The sequence below is a fragment of the Furipterus horrens genome, unplaced genomic scaffold (assembly GCF_987537825.1).
Source record: "Furipterus horrens unplaced genomic scaffold, mFurHor1.1.pri manual_scaffold_19, whole genome shotgun sequence".
Lineage (NCBI taxonomy): Eukaryota > Metazoa > Chordata > Mammalia > Chiroptera > Furipteridae > Furipterus > Furipterus horrens.
Genome location: NW_028327189.1, coordinates 2,085,485 through 2,113,050, shown reverse-complemented (window position 1 = coordinate 2,113,050; position 27,566 = coordinate 2,085,485). Strand labels below are relative to the sequence as shown.

General features: G+C 39.7%; 1 protein-coding gene across 1 annotated transcript in view; it reads right to left on the bottom strand.

Moving 5' to 3' along the window:
- Nucleotides 1-27,195, bottom strand: part of LOC149990275 (lysine-specific demethylase 5D-like) — an 80,741-nt gene extending 53,546 nt beyond the window's left edge. The window contains 12 exon segments of the mRNA XM_090265500.1: nucleotides 58-239; nucleotides 11,387-11,545; nucleotides 11,641-11,760; nucleotides 12,244-12,402; nucleotides 13,962-14,116; nucleotides 14,243-14,362; nucleotides 23,099-23,216; nucleotides 24,055-24,225; nucleotides 24,468-24,590; nucleotides 26,114-26,191; nucleotides 26,776-26,935; nucleotides 27,065-27,195. Of these exon segments, the coding sequence (XP_090121626.1) occupies nucleotides 58-239; nucleotides 11,387-11,545; nucleotides 11,641-11,760; nucleotides 12,244-12,402; nucleotides 13,962-14,116; nucleotides 14,243-14,362; nucleotides 23,099-23,216; nucleotides 24,055-24,225; nucleotides 24,468-24,590; nucleotides 26,114-26,191; nucleotides 26,776-26,935; nucleotides 27,065-27,114 (1,595 nt within the window). The 5' untranslated portion in view covers nucleotides 27,115-27,195.
- Between the last annotated feature and the right edge of the window lie 371 nt (nucleotides 27,196-27,566).

Sequence of the window (27,566 nt, the reverse complement as noted above, 5' to 3'; positions counted from 1 at the left end):
ATCTTTGCCCATGGAAGGAATCTTGATATTCATTCCAGATATTTGGGCCCCACTCACCAACGTAGGTAGTTAATGGAATAACTCCAGTGATCCTCAATATGCCAACAAAATGCTGAGAATAACATACCCACGTATAGCCAGGGAACCTTCATGCCTGAAATATCTGCACTGATGTGGCAGAGAACAGATTGATCCAGCACTGGCATCACATTCAGGTTCCAACGACTGGTTGCATATTTCTGTGAGGTCAGAGATTTGCCAGAGTGGGTAGGGTGCAGTATTGGGCAAAGGCAAACTAAGCCAGGCTAATACATGATGACAAAGATAGCCAAATTAAACAAAAAATATGGGATAACAGAAAAATTAACAATTGCCAAGAGAATCTGACTTAGACCTCCATTCCAAATTAAAGAGAGAAGCTATAAAAGTAACTTAGATGAACAAATCTTTAATATGATAAAAATATATCCCTTGTACTCAACGCTTAGTGGAGACCCATTAGAAACATTTTCATTATCTGACATGTTTTAGAAGCACTACCAGAAAGAATGAGAAAAACAATGTCCTTACAAAAACTAGAAGCATGACAAAATTGTACTTATCAGCAGTATTACTAAACAACCCTTGCCCTGGCTGGTTTAGCTCAGTGGATTGAGCGTCGGCCTGCGAGCTAAGTGTCGCTGGTTCGATCTTCCAGTCAGGGTACATCAGAGAAGGAAAACTCTGACTCCAAAAAACCTCCGCTGCCTTGCGGCATACCTCTTCAGGGGAAAGGCTAAGGGAGTAAACCCCGACAGAAAATCCGGAGCCGGAGTCCCTAAGGCGGTTTGACGTTGTAGTCAACACCGGCAACTCCTGCGGCGCACCTGAAGCCAAGCTGTATCGACTCCGTCTTTCCCTTGGACCCTTCAGCTGCGAAGAGAGGGGGGGTCTGCTGCATGGGCAACAGCAGACCCTCCATATTACCCTGCCCAGGCTCTGTAGCTTCAGCGTCATCGCAAGATGTCGATTCAACACGGGAGGAGACAGATACCATGTCACTCCCGAGTCGGACTGCACAGCCATTCTTGGCGGTGCAGATAGACTCTGAAGAAGCTACACCATCGTCTCTCGAGACGGACGGCTGCCGACGACTAAACAACCCATTTCAAAACCTTCTGGGTTAAATATTTAGTATATATAACTTCAATTTTCTATTACATTGTGATAAATTACTAAATCGTAAAGCATGTCAAGATGGAAGAAATACTTAAGAAGAGGAAATCTAACAAAATAAAAGCATACATACAAATAAAAGTTCTGAAGTAATGTTTGACTTGGGTCATTTAGTTTTGATGGCCAAAACTTTTAGAGGATGAAACTTGAGGTTATTATAGACTGAAACCTAGAGTTATGACATTTCTAATCAATTATCAGTATTACACTTTTGACAGTAAAACTGAAGAGGGTGAAAAATAAAACTCTAAACATAAAAATGTGAATATACTTCCCTGCCTCTCTAAGAGAAGAAAACAAATGTTCCTTAGAGTCCTATTCATAGCCTATCACACTACAGAAATTTGGACCAGAATTTACACTTCCCAGACCAAGGAAGAATAAAAATGTGTTAGTCTTGGATTGCAGTGTCTTCAGGAATTTAGCACAAACACTATAACTATTTCTAAGCAGGACATAATGTAATTTGGGCTTTGAGAAAATTCCCAACATATGCGATTAAAAGAAACATGAGGGTCTGTGCTTTCTAAGAAGAACTGCCACAGCTGCCCAGCCCAGCACCCTTGACTTCACTGTGTAGGGGCAGCTGTGGATAGGCTCAGTGTCGTGTCGTGTTGGCAGCCGTCCGTCTCGAGAGACGATGCTGTAGCTTTTTAAGAGTCTATCTGCACCAACGAGAATGGTTGTGCAGTTCGACATGGGAGTGACACGGTATCTGTCTCCTCACGTGTTGAATTGACATCTTGCGATGACGCTGGAGTGTCCTCTCCAGTGAAGCTGAAGCTACAGAGCCTGGGCAGGGTGATATGGAGGATCTGCTGTTGCCCATGCAGCAGACTGCCCCTCTCTTCGCAGCTGAAGGGTCCAAGGGAAAGACGGAGTTGATACAGCTTGGGTTCAGGTGCGCCGCAGGAGTTGCCGGTGTTGACTACAACGTCAAACCGCCTTAGGGACTCTGGCTCCGGATTTTCTGTCGGGGTTTACTCCCTTAGCCTTTCCCCTGAAGAGGTATGCCGCAAGGCAGCGGAGGTTTTTTGGAGTCAGAGTTTTCCTTCTCTGATGTGCCCTGACTGGAAGATTGAACCAGTGACAGTTAGCTCGCAGGCCGACGCTCAATCCACTGAGCCAAACCAGCCAGGGTCATAGGCTCAGTAGCCTCTAGCTATTTGGATGGAGAGATAAGGCCTGGAAGGTGTGGACCCGAGAAAAAGCACAGTGGGAGCAGGCCCATGGGAGGTTGAAGATCTCTGGTGGGAGCAGGGTCAACACTCTGACACTACTCAGTGTTACTGTATCACTGAGGGCCCTTCTCAGCGCCGTCCACGAAGGATCCAGTGAGAATCTGCATGAAACTGTCAGAGGTGCCAGAAGGAAGAGACCAGCCCTGACCCTGAGAGACACAGTGGTCTTTGGGAAAGGGGAAAGAATGGAGAACAGGGCCTGCAGGGACCAGTGTTGCAGCATGCGGGACAGAGAGACTCTTTTGGAAGGAGAACTGAGGCAAGACCTGTGACTTGGCTGGGATTATGGGCTCACCCACTTGTGTGAGGACACTACAGCCTTGCTAAACAAAAACTCCAGGGTGCACGAGTGTACCACAGTGTTGGGACTCAAACAAGCATGGCTCAGAGCAGATGGCTGCAGTAAGAGGAGAGGTTTGATAGAGCCGCCATGAGAACGCACCAGCCTCAGGACTGGGAAGCAGGAATCCAATGCCAAAGTTTTGAAGCATCCAGCTAAATCTCGTAGAAAGGTGAGCCCAGTCACCACCTGTGGGATGCCAAGCTCAGGAGCATTCCATTGGGAACATTTCCGCGTGGGAAAGAAGGAAAAGCTCTCAAAAGGCGCTTCCCCAGACACCAGGAGCTACACAGTTCCTTGGGCCCCGATCTACTAAACCCAGCAGGAAAGAAACCAGAGTTAGGCACAACAAGGTGCAAACTTCTCTCCTGCATAGCTTTTTTAACATTCATATATTGCCCTTCAAATTTGAGCCCCATAGGTCACCAGGTTTTATCTTATGGATTATTTCAAACTTTATATATTGCTCTTCTCTTACTCCATTTCCCTTCTTCCTTTCTCTTCTTGGATTTAATTTCTATTTTCTCTCCAGCTATAATTTGTTTCCATTCCACATTCATACTTTTTCTCCCCTCTCCAGCCTTTCAGAACCATTTGTGAATTTCATCAGTCATCTCACATTCTTTTTTCGGTTCTTTTTATTCTCTCTCCACCTTTATCAATTTTTGCTCAGTAGATGCTTATAAGGTGTCTGCTAATACCTCTTTCTTCAAACTCATATCTAGATAGCCAAATTTTATCGTTCCCCTCTCCTACTCCATCTTGCCTTCCTCCTGCCCCTTCTATTATTTGTTTTAAATGTCAGTTTTTCCCTGTCTTGGCCTGATTTTCATTCTTCACTTTCGGTATTCCTTCTCCCTCTATCCTTCCTGCCTCTTATCCCCAGTCCACCTATATAAATTTTAGCTCATTTGTGATAAGGTGGTGGATTTTTTTCTTCAATTAGTTCCCTATTGTTATGTATATATATATATATATATATAATTTTGATTGTTACTTTTTTCTTTTACTCCTACTGACTACACACGTGCGCGCACACACACACACACAAATACACATATTTTTTAAATTTCTGTTTAAAGCTAATACTCTATGTTTACCTTCTCTTATTCCATCCCGTCTTCTTCCTCCTTTTTACTCAGGATTAAATTTTACTTTCTTATTTTGTTTGCCTCACTCTAATCTCTACCATTATTATCCTCCTCTCTTTACACATGAAAAATTACTTTTCTCTCAGTTAGTCATCTCGTATGGGCCTTTCCTTTCCTATAACAGGCAAACTCTCTACACCTTTATTAATATTGGTTTACTTGCAGCTGGTAAGAGTGGTTGTGGGTAGGGGTTATTTTTGTGCGTGTGGCTCTGTTTCCTGGGTTGTTTGTTTTTGTTCTGGTAGCACCTGAACAGCAATATATAAGATGTGGTGGACAGAGTGAATCTCAGCCAGCCAGCCAGAGGAAAGGTCCCATCAATGAACAACCCAATAATAACTAACACCCAATTACAATCAGAGAGCCCTATTAAATGCATAAAGGGCAGCCTAAGAGCATTAAGCTCAGGAACTCAAAGGGACTGCACTACAGACCCCACACGACTCCTAACAAAAGGTCATACCATGAAGACAGGGCGGCAAAGCAGAGCAATCTAATAGAAAGAAACAAGAAAAGTTAAGGAAAAAAATGGGGAGACAAAGAAACAACCATGACTCAAAAGGAAAGGAGGAATCTCCAGAAAGATTCCTTAATGAAATAGAGGCAAGCAAACTATGAGATCTTGAATTCAAAATAATGGTTATAATGACACTCAACAAGCTCAATAAGGACTACAAAGAACTTCAGGACATCGAAAATATCAATAGGAGACAGGAGGAAATGAATAATATAATTACCAAAATAAAAAACACAGTAGGAATTAAAAGCAGGCTAGATGAAGCAGAGGATCAAATCAGCGAGCTGAAGGACAAAGTAGAAAAAAATTACCAGACAGAGCAATAAAATAAAAAAAGGGGGTAAGGGAGTGCAAGACAACATGAAACATAATAATATCTGTATAACAGGAATAACAGGAGAAGAGAGAAGCAAGGGATGGAAAATTTGTTTGAAAAAGTAATGACAGAAAACCTCCCTAACTTGATGAGAGAAAAAGTCACGCAAGTCCATGAAGCACACAGGATCCCAATGAGGATGAACCCAAAGAGGATCACACTAAGACACATTGTAATTAAAATGGCAAAATTCCAAGACAAAGTGATAATCTTAAAGGCAGGCAACAGAGAAACAGCTAATAACAGAAATGGGAGCTTGACAAAGCTATCAGCTGATTTTTCAACAGAAACACTATGAGCAAAGGGAATGGCAAAAAATACTCCAAGCAACGAAAAGAAAAGGCCTAAACCAAGACTACTCTACCCAGCAAGGCTCTTATTCAAAATGGGAGGCAAAATAAGGAGTTTCCAAGACAAAAGAAGGCTGAAAGAATCCATCTCCACCAAACGAGCATTGCAAGACATGCTAAAGGGACTGCTTTAAGATGATGGGACGGTAGAGGGCAGAGGGGGGACAGAGATAAAAGGGGAAGGTATTCAGGTATAAAGGGGAAAAATGGCATTGAATAAGTACCTATTGATAATAACCTTAAAAGTAAATGGACTAAATGCTCCAATCAAAAGACAAAGGGTAGCTGAATGTATAAGAAAATATGACCTGCATATATGCTGGCTACAAGAGAACCACAATAACAAAATATCTACATGAACTGAAAGTGAAGGGATAGAAAAAATATTCCAACCAAATGGACATCCATCAAGAATATATAACCACTGTAAACATATATACACTAAATGTAGGAGCACCCAAACATATAAGGAAAATCTGGGAGAACATCAAGAAAGATACAAACAGCAAAACACAGTGTAGAAAACATTCACACCCCACTGTCAACAATGTTATGATCTTCAAACAAAGAATCAAGAAAAATGTCGTGGCACTAAATGCCACTCTAGATCAAATGGACTGAAATGATATATACAGAACCTTTCACCACAAAGCAGCAAAATATACATTCTTTTCAAAGGCACATGGAACATTCTCAAAAACAGACAAAACGGTAAGACACAAAACAAGCCTCAACAAATTCAAGAAAACTGACATCATATCAAGTCTTCTCCTGGATAATAATGGCTTCAAAACTAGAAACTAACATCAAAGAAAAAACCCCAAAACATTCAAATACATGGAGACTGAATAATATGTTATTAAATAATGACTGGGTTAACAATGAGTTCAAGGAAGAAATAAAAAAGTATCTGGAAACAAATGATAATAAACACAAAAGAACCCAAAACTTATAGGACACACAGAAGACAGTCCTGAGAGGGAAGTTCACAGCAATACGGGCCTACATAAAAAAAGATAGAAAATTATCAAATAAATAACCAATCCCTACATCTAAAAGAACTAGAATAACAATAACAAACAAAGACTAGAGAAGTAAAGGGAAGGAAATAATCAAGATCAGGGCAGAATTAAATAACTTGGAGACTAAAAGAACATTTCAAAGGATCAATGAATCTAGGAGCTGGTTCTTTGATAAGATTTAACAAAATCAACAAATCTTTAATCAAATTCATCAAGAAAAAATAGAAAACCCAAATAAATAAAAGCAGAAATGAAAGAGGAGAAATTACAACTGTACCAGAGAAATACAAAGGATTGTAAGAAATCAAACAACTGTATGACAAGAAATCTGACAACTTGGGTGAATTGGACAAATTTTTGGAAACATATTGTTTTCCAAACTGAATCGAAAAGAGGCAGGAAGCCTGAAGAGACCGATAACAACTAGTGAAATTGAAACAGTAATAAAAAACTCTCAGTACACAAAAGACCTGGTCCAGACAGCTTCACAAGCAAACACTACCAAATATTTAGGGAAGAACTAACTCCTATCCTTCTCAAACTATTCCAAAAAGTCCAGTAAGAGGGAAATTCCCAAAGTCTTTCTATGAGGCCAGTATTACCCTAATTCCCAAACCAGGTCAAGATACAACAAAGAAAGGTAAGGGCCAATATCACTGATGAACTTAGATGCTAAAATCATCAACCAACTACTGGCAAACCAGATCCAGCAACACATTAAAAGAAATCATAAACCATGATTGTGGTATTCATCCCAGGGATGTGAGGATGGTACAACATTCACAAATCAAAATGTAATACATCACATAAATTAAATTAAAATAAAATAAGTAAAATAAAAGAAAGGAAAAATAAAATGCCCATGGAGTGTAAAAGACAAGTTGGAGAAGTAACATCCCACGTGTATTACAAACAGTAAAAATAAATAAGTAAAAAAAACAAACAGTTCAGAATAAACTAACAAAAGTCACAAAATATGTGGGGCAGGAGTAAAATGAGTAAAAATTTGTTGAAAAAACACTAAGCTACACAGACCTAATAATAGTGTAGATAATAATTATCAGTATATTAAAAATGGTAAAACAGAAGTTAAAAGAAAAATTTCCTTGATATTGACCAGAAAAATTGGAAAAATAATCAGCAATTCTAAAATTTAAAAAAGCAATTATATTAATAATTTGAAAGGAAAAAATTGGTTTCACAGTAATTAGCTATTACCCCTTTGAGTGCCAAACTTGTTGTGAGTGACACTGATGAATTTTCCCAAAAGTGCCAGCATTGCTCCCAGTGACTCTTTTTTCGATGGCTATAAATGTAAGTAACAATGAAATAATTCATATTTTATGTTTTGTTCTCTTTTTTTGTATCTCAGGTATATGTTGACATAACTTTTTCTCATTTTGATCCAAATTTTGAATTTTTATACTTGTTCGAATATTGACAGATTGTTATAATTTTTACTTACATTTTAAACAGTCTTTTTAACAAATCCAGGAATAAAGAAAATCCACCAGGTCCCTCTCACGTATATGGTGTGGAGATGCTTCCAGAAAGAAAGCTAAGATTGTGAAAGTAATGTTCAAAACTGGAAAGAAAAATCAGGTCGAGAACAGTATGTGTGAGATGTGACAAAGGGCTGCACCCAAGATGCCTCAATAGCCATAAATGCTAATATATAAACATTTTACTACTATTGTATTGTTTTTGCATTTCATAAACTGTTTTTCACTGTTGATATCTACTGTTATGTGTCTCTAGAGTGAATGCCATTTGTGTTCATTTTTTTGGTACGTTATGAAGTTTTATTTTTCAAAAATTTATGCAATATTTGGCATACTTCTTGCTTGTTGTCCATGTTGCTATGTGTTTTTTCAAATTATAATCATAGGTTTTCTATTATGCATATATTATACTTCAAAAGCCATACTGAAGGAAAAAATATTTTTTCTAAAATAACTGTTATAATAAAATAATTTTAATGCAATAAATATTTTGCTAAATTGCATCAAAGAACATTGCTTACAAAAGAAGTATATTTACTATATGTCGTGAAAATTTCAGTAAGTTATTATGAATAATAATGTTTTTATAGACATTTTTCATAAACTTTGCATTTCTCAGTAAAATAGCCTGGTACTTCTCGCACAAATTTTAGCAATTACACATGGCACTCAAGGGGTTAAAAATTTGATAAATTATAAAAAAATTTTAAATACATTACTGAAAACACAGTAGCAAAATCAAATGGGAAAACGCAAAGCAGAGATTAGGAATCATGAAGATGAAGTTACAATAAGAATGTTCGCAGCCTGATTTCTGACCAAGATGGAGGCATAGGGAGACATGCTGCATCTCCCTCCGAAACTAAGAAGGAATAAAACACCTCAAAACTGGAGTCAATGAGAAGTTACAAAAAATTGAACTACATGGAAATCCAACAAAGATATAAAGAAGAAATACTCATCCAGACAGAAAGCAGGGTCAGAGCCAGCGTGGAGAGGATGCGGTGTGGAGGAAGCAGCGGCAACAGTGGCTGTGGCCAGTAAGTGGAAAGTAAAGTCACACATTAAGAAAAGTAGGAAGGGACACCTAGGGAGCACTCCCAGCACCAAATTAAACCACACAGCTCGCAGTTACAGCTGCAGGGAAAATAGACCCTCATTGCATCTGAGTATGAAAACCAGTGGAGGTTGGGACAGAGTAAGAAACTGCTGGTCTCTCAGCAGAGTTCATTTCTTTAGAGAGCCCCCACAGTCCTAGGACATCCACAGATCCGTCCACTCTGGAACCATGGCCAGGGCAATAGCTAGAGAGGCACCAGTCCCATATGGGAAGTGGGAGAAGTCCCTGGAAAAGGGGCAAGTGCTGAGTATGCTGCATTGTTCCCTCTCAGACCCCTCCCCTACATACAGCACAACAACGTGGTGAAAAGGGTCACCCCATATGGATGAATACCTTAGGTTGCGCCCCTTACAAAGTAACATGTACGACAGCTCTACCTCAGACACAGAGGCAAACACAGGAGACTATCAAGTTGAGGAGACAGAGAAGTATGGCCCAAAAGAGAACAGATCAAGGTTCCAGTAGGAGAACTAAGCGACGAGGATAAAGCAAACCTAACAGACGCAGAGTTCAAAACACTGGTGATGAAGATGCTCACAGACTTGACAGATATGCTTGAGTACAGCAAACACAGAAAGGAAGAAGTGAAAGCTAGGCTAAGTGAAGAAGAAAAATACACATGAAACCAATGGTGAAGTGAAGGAAATCGGGTTTCAAATCAATGATTTGGAACATAAAGAAGAAATAAAGTGAACCACAGCAGAACAAAGAAACAAGAATTGAAAAAAATGAGGAGAGGCTTAGGAACTTCTGGGACAACTTTAAACACATCAACATTCGAATCATAGGGGTGTCAGAAGGAGAAGAGTAAAGGCAATAAATTGAAAACTCATGTGAAAAAATAATGAAGGAAAATTTCCCTAATTTGGTGAAGGAAATAGACATATAAGTCCAGGAAGCAGAGAAAGTCCCAAACAAACTAGACCCAAAGAGGACCACACCAAGACACATCATAATTTAAATGTTACAGGTTAAAAGATAAACAAAGATTCTTAAAACCTTCAAGAGAAACATAGCATTACCTACAAAGAAATACCCATAATCTCAGCTGATTTCTTAAAAGAAACTTTGCAGGCAAGAAGGGACTGGTTAGAAGTATTCAAAGTGATGAAAAGCAAGGACCTATAACCAAGAGCTACCTTTATAATGGATGGGCAGATAAAAGTGCTTCCCAGAGAAGGTAAAGCTAAAGGAGTTCATCATCACCAAGCCCTTATTATTTGAAATGTTAAAGGAGCTCTTTTAAGAACAAGAAGTCAAAACTGTGAACAGTAAAATCACAACACACTCACAACTGTCAACAAACTAATCTAAAAAACGAAATAAAAAAGCGAAGAACCAGAACAGAACCATGGATATGAAGATCATTTGAAGGGTTATCAGGGGGAATGGAGGAGGGGGAGAATAGGGAAAAAGTGCAGGGATCAAGAAGCGCAACCAGTAGTACAAAATAGACATGGGGACATTAAGAATACTATAGGAAATGGAGAAGCCAATGAACTTATATGCGTGACCAATGGACATGAACTAAGAGAGGGGCGGTGATTGCTGGAAAGAAGGGAGGTACTGGGAAGAGGGGGCCAAAGAGGAAAATAATTGGGACAACTGTAATAGCATAATGAATAAAATATACTTTCTTTTTTAAAAAAGAAGCAAAACTGAGCAATCTAATTTCTTGTAAAAACAGACCCTGCAAGTACATATATATATATATAAAACACATGCATATCTGTTAAAGGTTAAAAGATAAACAAAGATTCTTAAAACCATCAAGAGAAACATATATGTTACGTATATATACTATATACATAAAAATTTCTACCTGCTTAAATCAGTGCTTCTAGTAGCTGGATCAACTACCTTGTAAAGTCTTACATGCAAATCAATATACATACAAAACCAAATATATTCTCTTGCCTCTAGTCAAATGGTGAAGCAATTTTAAAAGGAATAATTCTTCAATAATACATGAATTTTTACTTATTTCTTTTCCCCAAGTAAGACTGCTTCATGCATCAAATCTTTTGGCTCTCCACTGAGGAATTTCTAACGTGATTACAGTTAGAACATTCAAATGGGTCTCTGACTATACAGAAATTACCTTGTATTTAACGATGAAATTAAGTGTTTTATCCATTACTCCATTTATTCTGTAAGACCTATGCAAGTTGGCATTTCATGATGCCTTTCTAGGGCTTTCAAACTACAAGTATGAATAAGCTGGTCATAGCAATGTTTTTCTCTATCATGCAGATAACCTGTTGGTGGTAATCTTAATATTAATATTTAAGGAAAGCTGAAGGGCTATTGTGGCTCCTAGCTGATAATTCCAAGTCGTCATAATGTTTTTGTGTCTATCCCCATCGGAAATGAGAAAAAAGTGGTGGTAACTGCTTATCCAAAATTCTGGGTTACTGACAGGTAAATCTTACCTTTATAGGTAATATGTAAAAATATTCCTTTTGGGAAGGACTCAGGAGGACACAGGCTTTCAAAATGCTAAGATGACTTTCCCTAGCCTTACTATTAATATGAATTAAAAATCATATTACCTCCTCCTCAGGGGACAGATTCCCTTTGCTACTGCTGATAGGAAAACCATTTCCAAATTCTTTGGAATGAATGTCTGCTCCATACTCAACTGTCACATCCTCCTCAATGCTGCTCACCAACCTCCAGAATTCCTTCTCCACAAGTTCTGTAGGTACCATCTGCGATAACAGGTGTAGAAAATGATCGGCCCCAGTCTCCATGACAGGTATGGCTTTTTTACATCAAACTATGTACCCATTCCATAGTCACATACATGTACTGGCATGTTGAAGTAATTGGCCTTGAAGGAATCACCCATTTCACCAAAGCTCTGTAAAGTGTACTCCTGTGTGGCCTGCTCAAAGCCAAAGGCTTCAAGGGGCTTCTTACACTCCTGAAATAGAATATATTTCAGCAAAACAAAGGCAACACGCAAAGAATCCAAAAAGAGCAGCTTTTATCTCATGCTATACTTTCACCCTTTTTATTTACTGATGAGAGAGAAAGAGCACGCGAGCAAGCAAGCAAGCAAGAGCAAGAGAGAATCGACTGATTTGGCATTCCCCGAAACCTTGTAGTGTCAGAACACTCTGACCAACTGAGGAACTTAGCCAGGGCTCTCCACCTTTTCTTTTGTCCCAGGGAGGTTAACTTTCTTTAGTATACACTAAACATGTTTCATGTAATCTAGATTATAGTCCTTTCTCTCTAACTTGATTAAGTCTCTTCCAGCATACCAAACATCTAGTCTTTGAAACCATTCTTACTTATCATGTCACCGACAGCTAATTAAAACCTAAAAGAAGTATTAACAGGAGGATGGAATAAAAAATTACCAAGAACTAAATTTAAAATATTTATGTTGAACAGGCCATACCACCATGATACACTTTGGGCACCTCCAGATCCCTCTGGGGATTTCAGGAAGGGATGGCAATATGCAAAAGATGTGATAATGGTCATGACAGTCATCACAGAGAAGAAGGTTATCATCTTCATCCCTCTGGAAGCACATCTGGCAAACATGTGAGTTAATCTACAGGGGAAAATAAAATAAAAACATAAGTTTCTTGGTCCATGACATCTTACTTCTGGTTTCCAGTTCTTCATTTTGAACACCTACCAACAGCCAACAACTATGTAATATTCTATTCTTGACTTTACCCATGAATTGTCTGATAGAAAATATAATAAGAAACAAAGAATTTCTAAATAATATAATATATTAAGAAATGGACCATAATTAAGATGCTATAGGAGCAAAAAAGATGACTTTTTAAAGAAGGGGCAATGGTATTAATCTAAACCCTAAAATACAGATTAGCATGGATCATTCAAAAAATTACATATCATGTAGACTGCAAGCATTTACACACATGCACCTTTGTTGGCAGATACTTACATATGTAGCCTAGGTCAGAGCCAATTCCAATGATATTTATATATACAAAACAAATACCTACATAGCTTATTGAAAGACATATACTACTAACAGTGGTACTCACAGTAGCCTCAAACTGGAAACTACCAAAAAAAAAAAAAACAAAAAAAACTATGAACTACGAAGTTAAAACAGATTAAGAAATTACAGTAAATATTTAATAAAAGTGTACTTAAATGAAACACAACAAGAACGTATACAATATGAATGAGTCTCTCAAATGTAACCTATAATAAAACAAAACAAAACAAGGGTATGTATCATAACTATACGTGTTGGAAAGTACAAAAATGAGCAAAACTAATCTCTCTCTCTCTCTCTCTCTCTCTCTCTCTCTCTCTCTCTCTCTCTCTCTATATATATATATATATATATATACACATATATATATGTGTATATATATATATAAATGTATATATATTTGTGTGTGGGCTCTACACTATAATGAAAATAAAAGGCAGTAGAACTAAGTGATCCACTAGTTGTAGAGGTTGGAGAATACAAATGATTCCCAAGTCTGAATGACAAGATTCTGTGACAGTCCAAATATAAGAAATATAAGGTCAACTGTGGACATTGTGGTAAAAGTAAAGATAATGTCTCAGTCATCATGTGGAGATGGTTAAGAGAAAGACAAGAGCGAGGAGCTCAAAATAGTGAGCTGTTCAAGGATAAAATTTCTGGGAACATTGACATTTACGGAGTAAAAAAGAGCAGACAAAAATAAAAACAAGGTGAAATTAGCCAGAGAGGAATGAGGGCAATCAAGGAAGAGGATTTACAACATCCTTTTATAAAAATGTAGAAACTAAAATATTCAAGAAATTGTAAAAATCCCTCAGGTAAGGGGTAATAAAAAGGAGGAAATTTTTACATACATACAGATAAAGGTAAAAGAAGATCATAGAAAACAGGCTCCACTATGTAAGAAACATCGGTCTGGTGGAAAGTTCTAAAAAAACGAGAGATGTAAATTTTAGTCCTAACTCTACACTGAGTATGTTTCTTCCCTTTACTGGCCGCCAGTTTCTCCTTAATAAAGGCTCAGAAGTAAATGGAATGAAGGAGAAAGAAAGGTGAATGAAATTATTTTAGGTTCTATTTAGTCTTAATGGTTCAAAACCAGTGTTAGAAAATCACAGGTGAGTCCTTACAGACTGGGCAGTGCTAAGATTCTTCCAAAGCCACGTGGTCATATTGGTGCAGGGCTCCAGGCTCAAGTCCTCAGACAATGCTGATATCACTTTCTCATCCCCACTTTGGTCCTCCTTCATTGTAACAGTGTTGGGATATATGATCTCTTCTTTATCTAAGAGAGTCAGAAAGAAATCTGAAAATTAACAAGTATGTTCTCCTCAGGATTAACAACCATGTCTTCCAAAGTACTTGAGTACTTCAGCCCTCACACTGTCTCTAAGCATATCATGCTTCACACCTTTCTTCCTTAAAGTCTTATCCTTGGCCAGGAGGCCCAAGCCCATCTTCTTGGGACCTGCCCCATAGATTTGTAGCTTCTTCAACTCTGGATTCTTCTCAATGTCCTCCTCTGTGGGCACTAGCTATTAAAAGAAAATGTAAAAAATGAACTGAGTTTTACATATATGGACATACGTATATGGACACAATAAAAGCACAAGCTCACTTTAAAATCAATCAAATGTCTCCACCCATTTTCAAGGTTAACTGTGTAATTTAACTAGGGAGGAACAAATAAACAAATTTGGGAGGGAATTTGTCCCAATTTTATAAAGGTAATGACAAAACACTCCTTTATTTGCAAGGCTCCTAAGGCTTAAATATCATAATGCATATAACTTATACCATTGATAACTCAATACATTATAAACAAGTTTGTTCCTGCAACTGAGCTGAAGATGCAAATGAGAACACAGGAGTATGTCCCATTCTTTTTAGAACCCAGATACTTAGAAGTAACTCCCTTCTCCCCACACTGTAATCAGAAGAAAACAGAGGAACTGGAAACACATTAAATGTCAAAAAATACATGTCATATTATATCATTTTCACCATATTATCTCTTTAGTGGACACCATTGTAACAGAACTCCTGGGCTGCTCCGATTGAAACAGAACCCACGGTGTGTTTAGTTAGGGGTCCGATTGCCCACCGCCAGAATCATAACTGAATACCAGAGTTTGGTGAAAAGGAAAAGAATTGTTTATTTACACAAAGTCCTGCCTCCCCCTCCCAGACCTGGCCAGTCTTAGGAAACTCAAAAACACTGTTTCTCTACTTCCTAGGCACAGTTCAGCTTTACCAGTAGCTGCCAATCACTCAGTTCTGATTGGGGAGGTCCTTTCTGTGCTGTGGTGCCCTCCAGCTCTCAATGCAGGGCCGTCTGGATTCTCAGCCTCCTTGCAAACTGCCTTCTTCCTGCAAACCGCATGGATCTCGTCTCCTTCTCCAAGCAGTCTGGCAAGAGCCTCTTCTTAAAGCAGCCTGGAGACCCCTGCTCCAAGCCACATGGAGGGAGCCCACAAGAGCCAGAGAGTGAGGGCGTGAGGGCCAGAGAGAGCCTGAGAGAGAGAGCCTCCTAGAGCCAGAGCCAGCCCAAAATGTCTGCAGCTGCTTCTCTCTCCCTCCCTGCCTCCTCTCTCCCACTGCGTCCTCTCACGCAGTGGGTGTTGCAAACAGTTCTGACCCTTCACAGAACCCTACGTAGGCTCTGTCTGCTTCTTCCCTACCAACCCACAGTCCAAGATCCCTCCCATCTTCCCGAGTCTTGGAAGTAAAGCGGATCTTTGCAACAATGTATCCAGCCACTAGCTCCAGGCATGCAAGGGCATCCTGAAAGCTGCTTCCTGCTGCCTCTTTCTGAGCCGCCAACTCTGGGGTTTGTTTTTGGACTCCCCTGTTTCTGTAACAGTTTCCCCCCTTTCAGACTAAGACCCTTTATAATCTTATAAAGGACAATGGGCGAAGGTCTCATGCTCCTCTAGCTGCTTCCTGCTGAACGTGGTCATCATCCTACCTACCCTTGGGTCTAGAAATCCCTAAGAAGCGTGGGGATGTAGGGGAGGGTGGCCTTTCCACATAGGGAAAGATCTTGCAGAGTCCAGGTTAGTTGGCTGTTCCTGGGTAGCGGCATGCTTAGTTTCCAAAGGCTGGCACTACTGGACAAGCTGACATCCTTGTCGTATTCTGGAGGCAATACATTTAAAAGGCATCAGTAAAACTATAACCACTAGATGACAAAAAGAAAAAGCAGGGATTAATCTCGATGCCCCACATTACGAAAAGAAATGGCTTCTTTGGAGGAAGGTGTGCAGGGCGTGTCACACCTGTCCAAAGCCCTTTTGCCCATTTCACTTAGCTTGGGCTGAGGGGTGTATTTTAGGATTTCCCCCCTCTCAGACCTCTGGGCCCTTTCTGTCCAAGCCATTACGACAGAAAAGGGAGATGAGTTTTAAAGTGAAGCCCACAGACCACCCCATACTTGACCAACTCAACCACTTAGTTCAGCCAAACTGTTGAGTCTCAGGAGGCGGCGATGCAGATGGGCTTCTTAGGTGAGGCCTATATGTACAGACAATCACTCAGGTAGAGATCATAGGCTTATGCGCTATGTAAACAGAAAAAAAAATACACATGTTAAATTCACACAACAGAATTCACAAACCAGTCTCCAAATCTGAGAGACTGTCTTATTGGGAAGACCTCCAGTTGCGAGGCATTTGACATTCTTCTTGCCTGTAAATAAAGCATTCTTTATAATGTCACAGACCTAGTCCAACTTTTAAATGAAAACAACCTTTAAACGAAAAACTTTAGGGACAGTTAGCTGCACTAGTTTATGGCCTACCACTGAGCATTATGATTTTCATTGAGTCTTGATTTTTCTCCCTAAGATCACCCTCTATGTCAGTAAAGGGACTGCATTAAGTCCAGTTTTAATTTAGCCTGTTCAGTTGCATAAAAACAACAAGAGCAGTGATTGATCACATTGATCTTTAAGTCTACTTTGCTGGAACTTACAGTAGGAACCTTCATGTTGACTTTTAGTCTGCCCATCAGGGCACAGAAGCTGAGCCAGACGCCTGCCATTCAGCCTTGCCTGTAAACACCTGCTTCTCCAAGTCCTTCAGGTTTTTCCATTGTGCCTTAAGGTTCCTTCTAGCCATCCTTCAGGAAAGCAACCTTTGTTCCTTCCCTGGAAAGATTGCCATGAACCGCACAACCAACCAAGGTGTCAGGTCTTTTTCCTCATGGGCTTTCCTTAGCTTCAAAAGTCAAGTCCAGTTCCTCAGGGCTTTCTGGTGACAACCAGAGCCCAAGCATGCCTCCCTCAGGCATGTCATTCCAGCCAAAGTCTTGGTAAAAACCTCTATTAACAACTGGTCTTGTTAGTTTCATGCAAAGAAACCTAATGTCATTACTTAATCCTTCCTAATTGCCAAATTCTGGAGGGATCAGGTAAGGAGAAAAATACACAGTGTGAAGGAAAATCCTTGTCCTTCTAATATTCACTGAAATTGCATTTCCATACCTTATACTTTCTTTTGTTCACTTTCTTACTTGTGAAGTTTTAACTTTTCCTGGGAAACCTTAATTTTCCTTTTAGATTATATGGCCAATACCAATACCGAGAATTCCAGACCTTTCCTAGGTCTCAGAGAATTCTAGACCTTACATAGGTCTCCAATGGCTAATGCCAAACCAACACAGGGAATTCCAAATGACCTTTTATAGGTCCCAAGGTTAAATGCCAATACAGAGGTACAGTAACCATACAATAAGACCACAAGTTGTTGAGATTTCCTTCCCCCAGGTTTAAAAACTTTCACAACCTTATTATACAGTTTTATGATTTTTACATAGACCTTTTGCAACATTTCCAAACCTTCCATATATTTACTCATTTAGTTTTAACCATAACCTATTTTCCAATTCTTGTTCTTTTTCACACTGTAAAGGACTATACTCAAACTTAGTATTTAGCAGCTAAAAGTCCCCTAGATTTGCAAGCACATGCCTAAAGCAAAAGAAACAAATTTAATCTGTGTTTCAGTTCACTGTCTTTTTTCGAAAGAGTAATTTCAAATCTTCTTCCGGAGTGCAGGTCCAACTTTCCCTTTCGGTGTCAGTCACAGCAGCAAGGTCTGTGTCCTCCTCAGGTGGTGCTTGTTTTACCCGTGTGTGGTGTATCCAGGACTTGATTTCTACCAGCTTCAGCGAAGAATGTGTTGTTAGCAAAACATCATAGGGACCAGTCCATTGTTCGGCCAGCTGCTGTTCGGAACCTTGCGTCTTCCAGGTCTTCAGTAAGACTCTGTCCCCAGGTCCGAATGGGTGCAAGGGTTTTCATTTCTACTTCCCTTCTTACAATTTGGACACTCATTTTTCCAATGGCCCTTCTTCCTGCAATAGGCACACTGGTCCTTGCCCAATGGCTCTTTCCTCCTCTCTTTAGGGTCTTGTTTCTTCCTTTGGCTTCTCCAGCCTGTTTTAAAGAACATCAGGTCCTGTCTTCTCCTTCCTACTCCCCTTGCATGGTAAACTTTAAATGCGATGTCCACTAACTGAGAGGGGCTCATTCCTAATACTCCATCTATACGCTGGAGTTTCCGTCTAATATCTGGGGCACTCTGCCCAATAAATGTCATGTTCACCATTCTTATGTTCTCTTGTGCCTGTGGATCAACATCAGTGTACTTTCTATAGGCTTGATAGATCCTCTCTAAGAACTCAGAAGGATCCTCATCTGGTTTTTGCTGAATAGTCTGTACCATATTCAGGCTTTTTGGCTTGGGTACCCCTTTTCTAAGTCCTTTTGATACACACTTCCTGCAGAGTTTCAAAGGAACTAGGCCTCCACCATTTGGGTCCCAGTTAGGCTCTGTCCAAGGAATTGTCACAGTTGGGTCGGGGGTCCCATGGGGATCCTCTCCATGAAGATGCTGAGCCTCTTCATTAGCCTTACTTGTAACCAGTCGCTTCTCATCCCCAGTTAGCAGAATATTTAGGAGAGCCTGTACATCTGCCCAGTTTGGGTTATGGGTGGCAAAAATGGAGGCAACAAGCTCTGCCATTTTCTGAGGATCTTCTCTATATGAGGGGTTAGAATTTTTCCAATTTAGCAAGTCTGAAGTGGAAAACGGAGTATGGGCCCAATAGTAGCCAGAGGGCTGGCCTTGCTGATTTATTCCACCTATTGGGTACTGCCATAGAGGGAATTGGCTTGCTCCGAATTGGGAGGCCCCCTGACTATACTGAGTTCCTTGGCAGGGTCTGGCGGGGGAGACCCTCTCCTCCTACTGTACGGGTGGAGTCATTGACTTTGCAGTCATTTCAGAGGCCGGCTCCAAAAAAGGGTGGCACGAGAGAAGTCCCTTGAGTTTGCAAAAGGGCGGGCACCGAGGAAGCCACTTCCATCTCTGGAGGTGGTATGGTGGAAGCAGCCTCCACCTGCAGAGGGCGCTGCGCCATCGCCACTGGCATTGCAGGAGCTGCGGCTGCCTGCAGAGGGCGCTGCGCCACAGGAACCGCCACCTCGGAAGCCTGGGCCTCCTGCAGAAGAGGTGGAGCCACTGCCCCGGAAGCTAGGGCCTCCTGAACCGCCCCCACCTGTGCCTGGCTTGGCTCCAAATTAGGGCCTTGGTCTCCCGGATTTAGAGAATTAAAGAGGGCTACCTCCTCATTTTCCCTTTCTTCCGGCATTTGACTCTCAGGAAAAGGTTTTGAGATCTCCTTTTTCCTCTGCACCATTATTTGGGCCTCCATTTCTGCTAAGGTCTTATTATGCAACTCTACAAATGCATTTAGATAATAAACATCTTCCCAATTTCTCGATTGCAGACAGTACCCCTTTAATTGATTAATCACATGGTAATTCAGAGAACCATTCACAGGCCACCTTTTATTACCACCCAGAACATACTCAGGCCAAACAGTGTTACAGTAATAAATTAATATTTTCTTAAGTCATAGGATAATGACAGTACATATCCCAATTTTCCAAAATTTTCTCCAGTGGGCTGCCATCAGGGACTTGCCCAGAACTGCTTTTATTAACCCAGACATACGTGGTAATGGCTATATTCAGAAAAATCCCAAGGACCAGAAAACATATATACCACTCGGGCATCCATAATTCTATTACTTCCAAGAATTCTCCTAACCGGACAAACAAATCTAGTATCCACGATGCCATTATTTCAGAAATGCACAGAAATAATTTTTAGCAAACAATCTTACTTCTCTAATCTCTTCCCAGTTCTGTTTTCTTTTCACCACACAGGCGTACATGGGCGGCCAGCGCCCTCAGAAGGTGTCTCCCAAGGGGGTCAACCTGCCACGGGCAATTATTATATCCCACCAGAGTCGCCAAAATTGTAAGAGAACCCCTGGGCTACTCCGATTGAAACAGAACCCATGGGCTGTTTAATTAGGGGTCCGATTGCCTGCCACCAGAATCATAAGTCTGAAAACCAGAGTTTGGTGAAAAGGAAAAGAATTGTTTATTTACACAAAGTCCTGCCTCCCCCTCCCAGACCTGGCCAGTCTTAGGAAAGTCAGAAACACAGTTTCCGTACTTCCTAGGCACAGTTCAGCTTTACCAGTAGCTGCCAATCACTCAGTTTTGATTGGGGAGGTACTTTCTGTGCTGTGGTGCCCTCCAGCTCTCAATGCAGAACCGCCTGTATTCTCAGCCTCCTTGTAAACTGCCTTCTTCCTGCAAATCGCATGGATCTCCTCTCCTTCTCCAAGCAGTCTGGCAAGAGCCTCTTCTTAAAGCAGCCTGGAGACCCCTGCTCCAAGCCAGATAGAGGGAGCCCACAAGAGCCAGAGAGTGAGGGCGTGAGGACCAGAGAGAGCCTGAGAGAGAGAGCCTCCTAGAGCCAGAGCCAGCCCAAAATGTCTGCAGCTGCTTCTCTCTCCCTCCCTGCCTCCTCTCTCCCCCTGCGTCCTCTCACGCAGTGGGTGTTGCAAACAGTTCTGACCATTCACAGAACCCTATGTAGGCTCTCTCTGCTTCTTCCCTACCAGCCCACAGTCCAAGATCCCTCCCATCTTCCTGAGTCTTGGAAGTAAAACGGATCTTTGCAACAATGTATCCAGCCACTAGCTCCAGGCATGCAAGGGCATCCTGAGAGCTGCTTCCTGCTGCCTCTCTCCCAGCCGCAAACTCTGGGGTTTGTTTTTGGACTCCCCTGTTTCTGTAACACCATGAGATACCTTTTTAATCTATGCTTCATATGGTTTTTGTTTTGCTATTTAAATCAAAGCCCTATTACATTTCTCCTTTCCATTTGAGGCCTAAGATTTACTTTTATAGACTTTCTACACACATAGACTAACACATATTTTCTGGTTTTGTTTTACTCTCCAAATAATTTATGCAGACAATAATACACGCTGACAGTGTTGCTAAAAAACAAAGGGTCACCTAGGAACACAATAATTGTCATTAACATAATCTCCCAATATTCAGGAGGAGGGGTTCAAAGAAACACAGAAGTCTAGAGTTCAAAATAAGAGGTTTGTTCAAGAATTAAATTTCTGAGACTATCAACATATACCTGTCCCATACCTTATTATATTAATAGCATACTAAAATCTTATTCCAGAAACAATTTACACTACTCCTTTAATGGACCAATATTGACAGTTTCTGAATTTTTTTTTTGGTATTATTAACAATGATATAATTAATTGTACTAATTATATTTTTTACATCTTATGGTTTTCTACTCAATTTTCAGACACTTCTTGTTATAAAAAACTTAAAAAACACCTATAATATCCAGAATCCACCTGTATTTTAATAATCTAAACTAGATCACTTTCTCCTTTCTTCATTCCATATTCCATGTTAAAAATATTTTAAAATTTAAAATATAGGAATAGAAGCTGACATGGGAAAAATTCTGGGATGTCCTAGATTGTATCACAACTGGCCAGACATAGGGAGCAAGAGAATAGGAGAATTAATGAGTTAACACAGCCTTGGGCTGAGACTAAAGAAAGATTCCTGAATATATGTAGAAACTTTGAAACCACATCCAGGCTCTCTTTCACATTTTTTGTCAGGAGAACAGCTACCATCACATCCTGTTTACACATGAACTTTCAAGGCTCTTGCTGGCCCACTAGCAATCCAGAAGCAGCAGACACTTCTTCCTTACGGACTATATTCACCTATTTTGGAACATTTCCCCCTTCACTTTTTCCATCCCCTTATCTGTAGCCAGCATAAATTCTTTCAAAACAGCTTGCATCTTCCCCAAACTCACTGTATGTGATAGCCCCGTCAGTCCCAGGATGCAGACATGTCTGTCTTCTCTACCAGCTCTGCTGTTTGTGGGTCGACTGCATGACCACGATACAGTCTTTTTCTCTGGGCAGCATGTGGCTTAATAAAACCCTTCTTTCAGAAAAAGCTTCCAGTCAAAAAAGTGTTTACTAAAACATTTAAAAGTTTATGAAAATGTATGTGGACATATAAAATAGGCTTAGCAAGAAAAAATTTAACTCTATTGTTTACGTATTTTAATTTTTTCATATGATGTTTAATATCTTGAAAAATCTTTCTAAATAAGAGACTGCTCGTCTGAGGCAAGGGAATTCTTTATAATAGCAAATGACCCAGCAGACAGCATATCACTGATATGCAAACAAATTAATCAGGAGCCAAATCTCCTCTGTAGGGCTCCTGAGCTCCAAAGCCGAGTCCTCTGCCTTAATCATCCCAAGGACACATACTAGGCAATTAGGACCAGGACCAGATGTTAGAGCCTGCCAAAATTGTGGAGACTAGCCACCTAGCCAATCCTAAAATGTTATTCTGACCAGTCTTGTCCTTCTCTCAGAAATCCAGTAAAAGCACCTTCTGCCTCCTAACCCATGCTCATGCTTTCTGCTGTGGCCTTTGTGGTAATCCATGTCTCCTGAGTATAATAAATTTTGTTTCCTGAGCCTCTCTTATGCCACAAGATAAAATGACTATCTCAAAAAAGAACAGTACAAAAACCAATAGTTAAAAAACAATTTTATAGTGTGCTTTGTAAAGAACACTACAAGATTCACAAAAATTAACCCCTAAAACGATATTTTAAAAAACATTTGCTTTTATAAAAACTTTAAACGGTAAACTACACAATAGAAAAATATTTCAAACCATACTCATGAGACCAAATATCTCATTCATTTTCAACTAATTGAATCTTGAGAAAGTTAACGTTAAAAAGAATAGTGTCTTCTAGAAATATACTCTCCTCAAAAGCAAGTTCCAGATAAATTTTGGCAGGTTATAGGTGAAAAAAAGAGGCACTCACAACAGGCTGTAGTCTTTTCCACTGGCAGCTGAAGCTGGAAGGCTGTAGAGACTGCCTAACAGGTTTATATTCCTTGTCTTTTTCCTCATTATCAAATGTATGAGTGTTACACTGCTGGAAATGGGGGAAAAATGTACGATCAAGAATTAACAATTGGTAAATAATTAAATGACTCCTTCATTCTAAATCTCTGGCAATGAAAGCTGTAATTACACAAACCAATACTCCTCTTGTTCTTTAGAATGACAAAATACATATCACAATAATCCCTCTACATGTAGAGAAATATGTTTTACATATGCCTTTGCCTTACAAATACAATGGACCTCTCCTCGCATTCTAATTTCCTCATCTGAAGAAGTGGTAATAAAAATATAAATGCATAACACAATTATGTAATTAAAAATTCATTTATATACATGTATACACATGTATACACATATACTTTTAAAAACTTCTTTGCAAATTAAAGAAACTTTAAAAACTTACCATTATTTAAAATACCAGCTAAATCAGTTCCCACTCATACTTTAAACCAAACCCAAATACTACCTAGATTTCACCCCTAGATTCTCTTGATCTGAACTACTGTCAGAAAGTTTAGTAATTTTATAAGTTGATTATCTTTTTCAAAGAGAAAGCCCTAAAATAGTAACTCCTTTTCTCTTAACATCTACTGCAAGATCTTGTCCATAGAGACATTCTAGTAGACACCAACACAGTTAACACAAAGAGAAAGAATACTACTGTTCTCATATAGCTGGCCTATCAAAAATAAAACTTTTTTATATATACTGCAAAGTATTTTCCAGGGCTTTTGGAACTTCTCATTCTATCAAACTTAAGATTCCCTAACCCTTAACTCATCAGGAGAAAGCCCAACCAAGAAAATGTAAGATAGCAAAACAGAGAGCAAAATTATATCAGGCTGCAAATCATCTAAGGCCCTCACCACAAGGTTGGCTCCAGACTGAAACATTTCATAGGGATAAATGATGCGTTCATAGTGAGATCTTAGCAGGGACCCAATGTTTTTGCTCACTGGGTAGTTGAGGCGCTGGGCAACTCGGGCTCACTGACGGTTCTTGCAAATGGCTTCATAGCCCCCTTCCTCCATCACAATCTAAATGAATAAGAAACAGTATATTTAACTATGAGCGGACTGTAGAGACCTAAAAATAGATATACAGCTTAAAATAAGAATACTATGTACTACACCAATGCCAAGCATTCCAAAGACCCAAAGATTCTACCAAGAAATGTTGGCAGGCTCCACACTCTCCCTTTCTGCCCAGACACAACCATAGAAGATTTCCTAGACAACACTTTTTATATTTTTCCTTTTGAAAATGGATCTCTTCTTACCTTACTAAGGCTGTAGAGGTCCAATATCCTCTGCTCCACATTAAAAATTTCTAATGAAGAACCTTGGAATTCCCAGAATTTTGCAATTTGGCCCAAATAGATCAGTTTCACTCTGGTCTGAGCCTAGGGAAGAAGACAGGATGGCTTAGGTGTCAACTAGATGAACAAGCACTGTTCTGTACTATGTATAGTCCTCTACTAGGTTAAAGCCTAGGCTTCATTGCCTAAATAACCTCTACTGTTTACAAAAATTTCAAATAATTTGAATCTTTAATCTGAAAGGAACCCCCAGAAAGTGATGCCCGAGTCAAAATCCTTTGTCCTAAATTTAAAGTGTTACCCTTGCGCTCAATGTCGCTAAACAAGAGTACGAGGGGAGACACGAGAAAACCAGAATTATTTTCTGGACGGTATGCCCCTTATAATACAAGCTCCCCCATGACAGGTGTTTATTCTGGAAACTGGTCTGGATCAGCATACCAGCTGATGTTGTGAGAGGTTGCATTCAGCTTCAGTGAATTGTTCTGAATATTCTTGAAACCCATTTGCCCATTTTCATGATGGCTGATTTACGAGCACGCCTGCCAACACTACACTGAGTGTTCAGCAGGAGTTCATCAAAAACATGACCCCAGCACCCCACCCTTCCTATTCACCTGATCTTGTCCCTAGCATCTATTTTTGTTTGTTTGTATCCCTGGGAAGTCCTCAAAGTGAAACGTTCTGCCAATCTGGGACACATGAAACAAAAAACAGCAGAGGCACTAAAAGACATCAAAACTGATGAGTGCAAAACTGTTTTGAGCAGCAGAATGTTTTGATAGGTGTATTGCATCAAACGAAGTATATTTTAAAGGTAACTTCAGTTTGAAAATGTAATAAATACACAACTTTTTACAAAAATATTCTGGGCTTTTTTGGCTCCCCCTTTATATTTAGGTTCAACCCAGTATCTTCCTTAGCATACCAATCTAGATTCCATAGACACACAACTGAAGGGAATAAAATATTCTTCCATTCTGTGTTAAACTTGAACATGAAACCATTTTCCGAAGCATCTTTCTCTTACTCTAAGTCATTTTGGAACTTCCAGCCACTAAAAATAGTCAAAACTTGTATTAGCAAAGAAAATACCAAACCATTAATATATTTTCCAGTTAACAGTAAACTAAATATATAGTAGTAACTCCTTTATAAAACTTTTGCCTCTTCTACTTAGATTCCTAAATACAGTCCATTTTACACAAGAAGGTCTAACATAACTTTAGCTGGTAATTTAGTAGACAATATTATTGCTCTGAACTTTGCTTTTTATTAAAGAAATCAGGGAAAATCCAAAATGACAAAACATGTGTATGGACAGAAAAAAATGGGAAAAGTAGTATCTATGTACTTCACAGCTCAATTTTAGCCCATTGTAGGGCTGAAGAATGTCATTCATGTCTAGAAACTTAAAGCTTTCATGTTGTGGCATTTTGCATAAGTCTTTCTCCAAGATTAATAATTATGGAAAATAATGGAACTGGTGTTAGAATCAAAATACACTTTATTTCAAAACCTAAGTCCTTAGGTACACTGTTAGAAAATGCAAGTAAAATAAGATTAGAGTTCAGATTCCCCTGTTAGAAGGTGACTTTTCAGTTTACCTCTAATTCATTTAGCCTCTGGATTCGAGGAATAAATTTGAAGTTGTCAACTTCTACTGCAAAGGGAGGTTGCCAGTCCTATTAGTTAAAAAAACAAACAACAACAACAACAAAAAACTGGTAATTAGGATATAGTAAGAGGATGAAAATGATGAGAAATGAAAATAATCTGTTTCTCTCTTTTAAGACTGCTGATTGTTTTTGTTCCTAAGTCTGAAATTGCTGCCATCAGATAAACTGGGGGGATGGGGGCCAAACCAATAACCAAAACTTACTTTGGTATGTGTCCTATGAAAAAAGTAAGCAAACAAGAAACAAAACCCCATTAACGCAGACCTAAAAGCGCTTTAAAATTAACCAATTTCAGGTTTTCCAGACCGTTAAGACTAGGAAGAGGTAACAAAAAGCTTTAAAAATCTAACAATGTCTTATCAACTTTCGAATCCTTTTCTTTCCACGGATTCCAGCGATCTGATATAAGCATTTCCTCGCAGGGTGTTCTTGTCACACGTTTAAAAAATGAAACACTCACGGCTAAGTGGAGGGCTGAATTAAATGCTAAGGGTTTGTGATTTTAAATACACGGTCTTGTTACGGCGTAGTGCAGAGCTCCTCACTGAATTCAACGCCATCACCACTTCAATTTTTGGTTATAGGCTTACCTCGGGCGGCCGGATCTTGCAAATACCCGATTTTTCGGCGATGGGTCTGATTTTCGCGATGTAGCCAAGAGGGTCTTGAAATTCGACCCACTTAGGTTCGAACACCGGGCACTCAGGCGGCGGGAGGAATTCGGTGCCCAAATCCATGCCGGTTATAAGGCTAATATGTAAAACAGGTTCTGATATTATTCCATTGTCATATAAATCCCTCCTAGCTAAAAAAGGAGGCCCATGGGGCCCTTATTTTCCATCAAATTGCAGAACTGTTTTAACACATTTAGCCGCTTACCAACCACCGAAACTCGCGGTTCTAACACCACCATCTTGACCCTCGAGCATTTCCGGCTTCTGTACGTCATGTGTCACTCTCGTGGATTGATTCTTAAACACTCGGTTACATCCAAATCTGAGACAGCCTGTGTGCAGAGTGAGATCTGAAGACAGCGGGGAAGTTCACCAATTAAAAAAAGAAAAGGCAGAGACTACCCGCTGAAATGATATTAAATAATTCTACACTTGAGAAGAGTACAACATAAATACAATCACCTGATTTTTTTTAAAAAAAGAAGTCCACTACACTTGTTACGCGCGCGCACTTACAGAAAAACCTTAAAACGCATGAGCGTGCATAAGGATTTTCCTCTTAAAAAAAAAAAGCTCATTTGCATTAACAGCAAGCAAATGCCCCGCCTTCAGTCTGTTTACGCAAGTCACGATGAGGTGATTACTCACTTTAAGGAGTCCTTAAAAACAGTCTCTGCGTCTGACTTAAATGATTTACGAATCCCCAA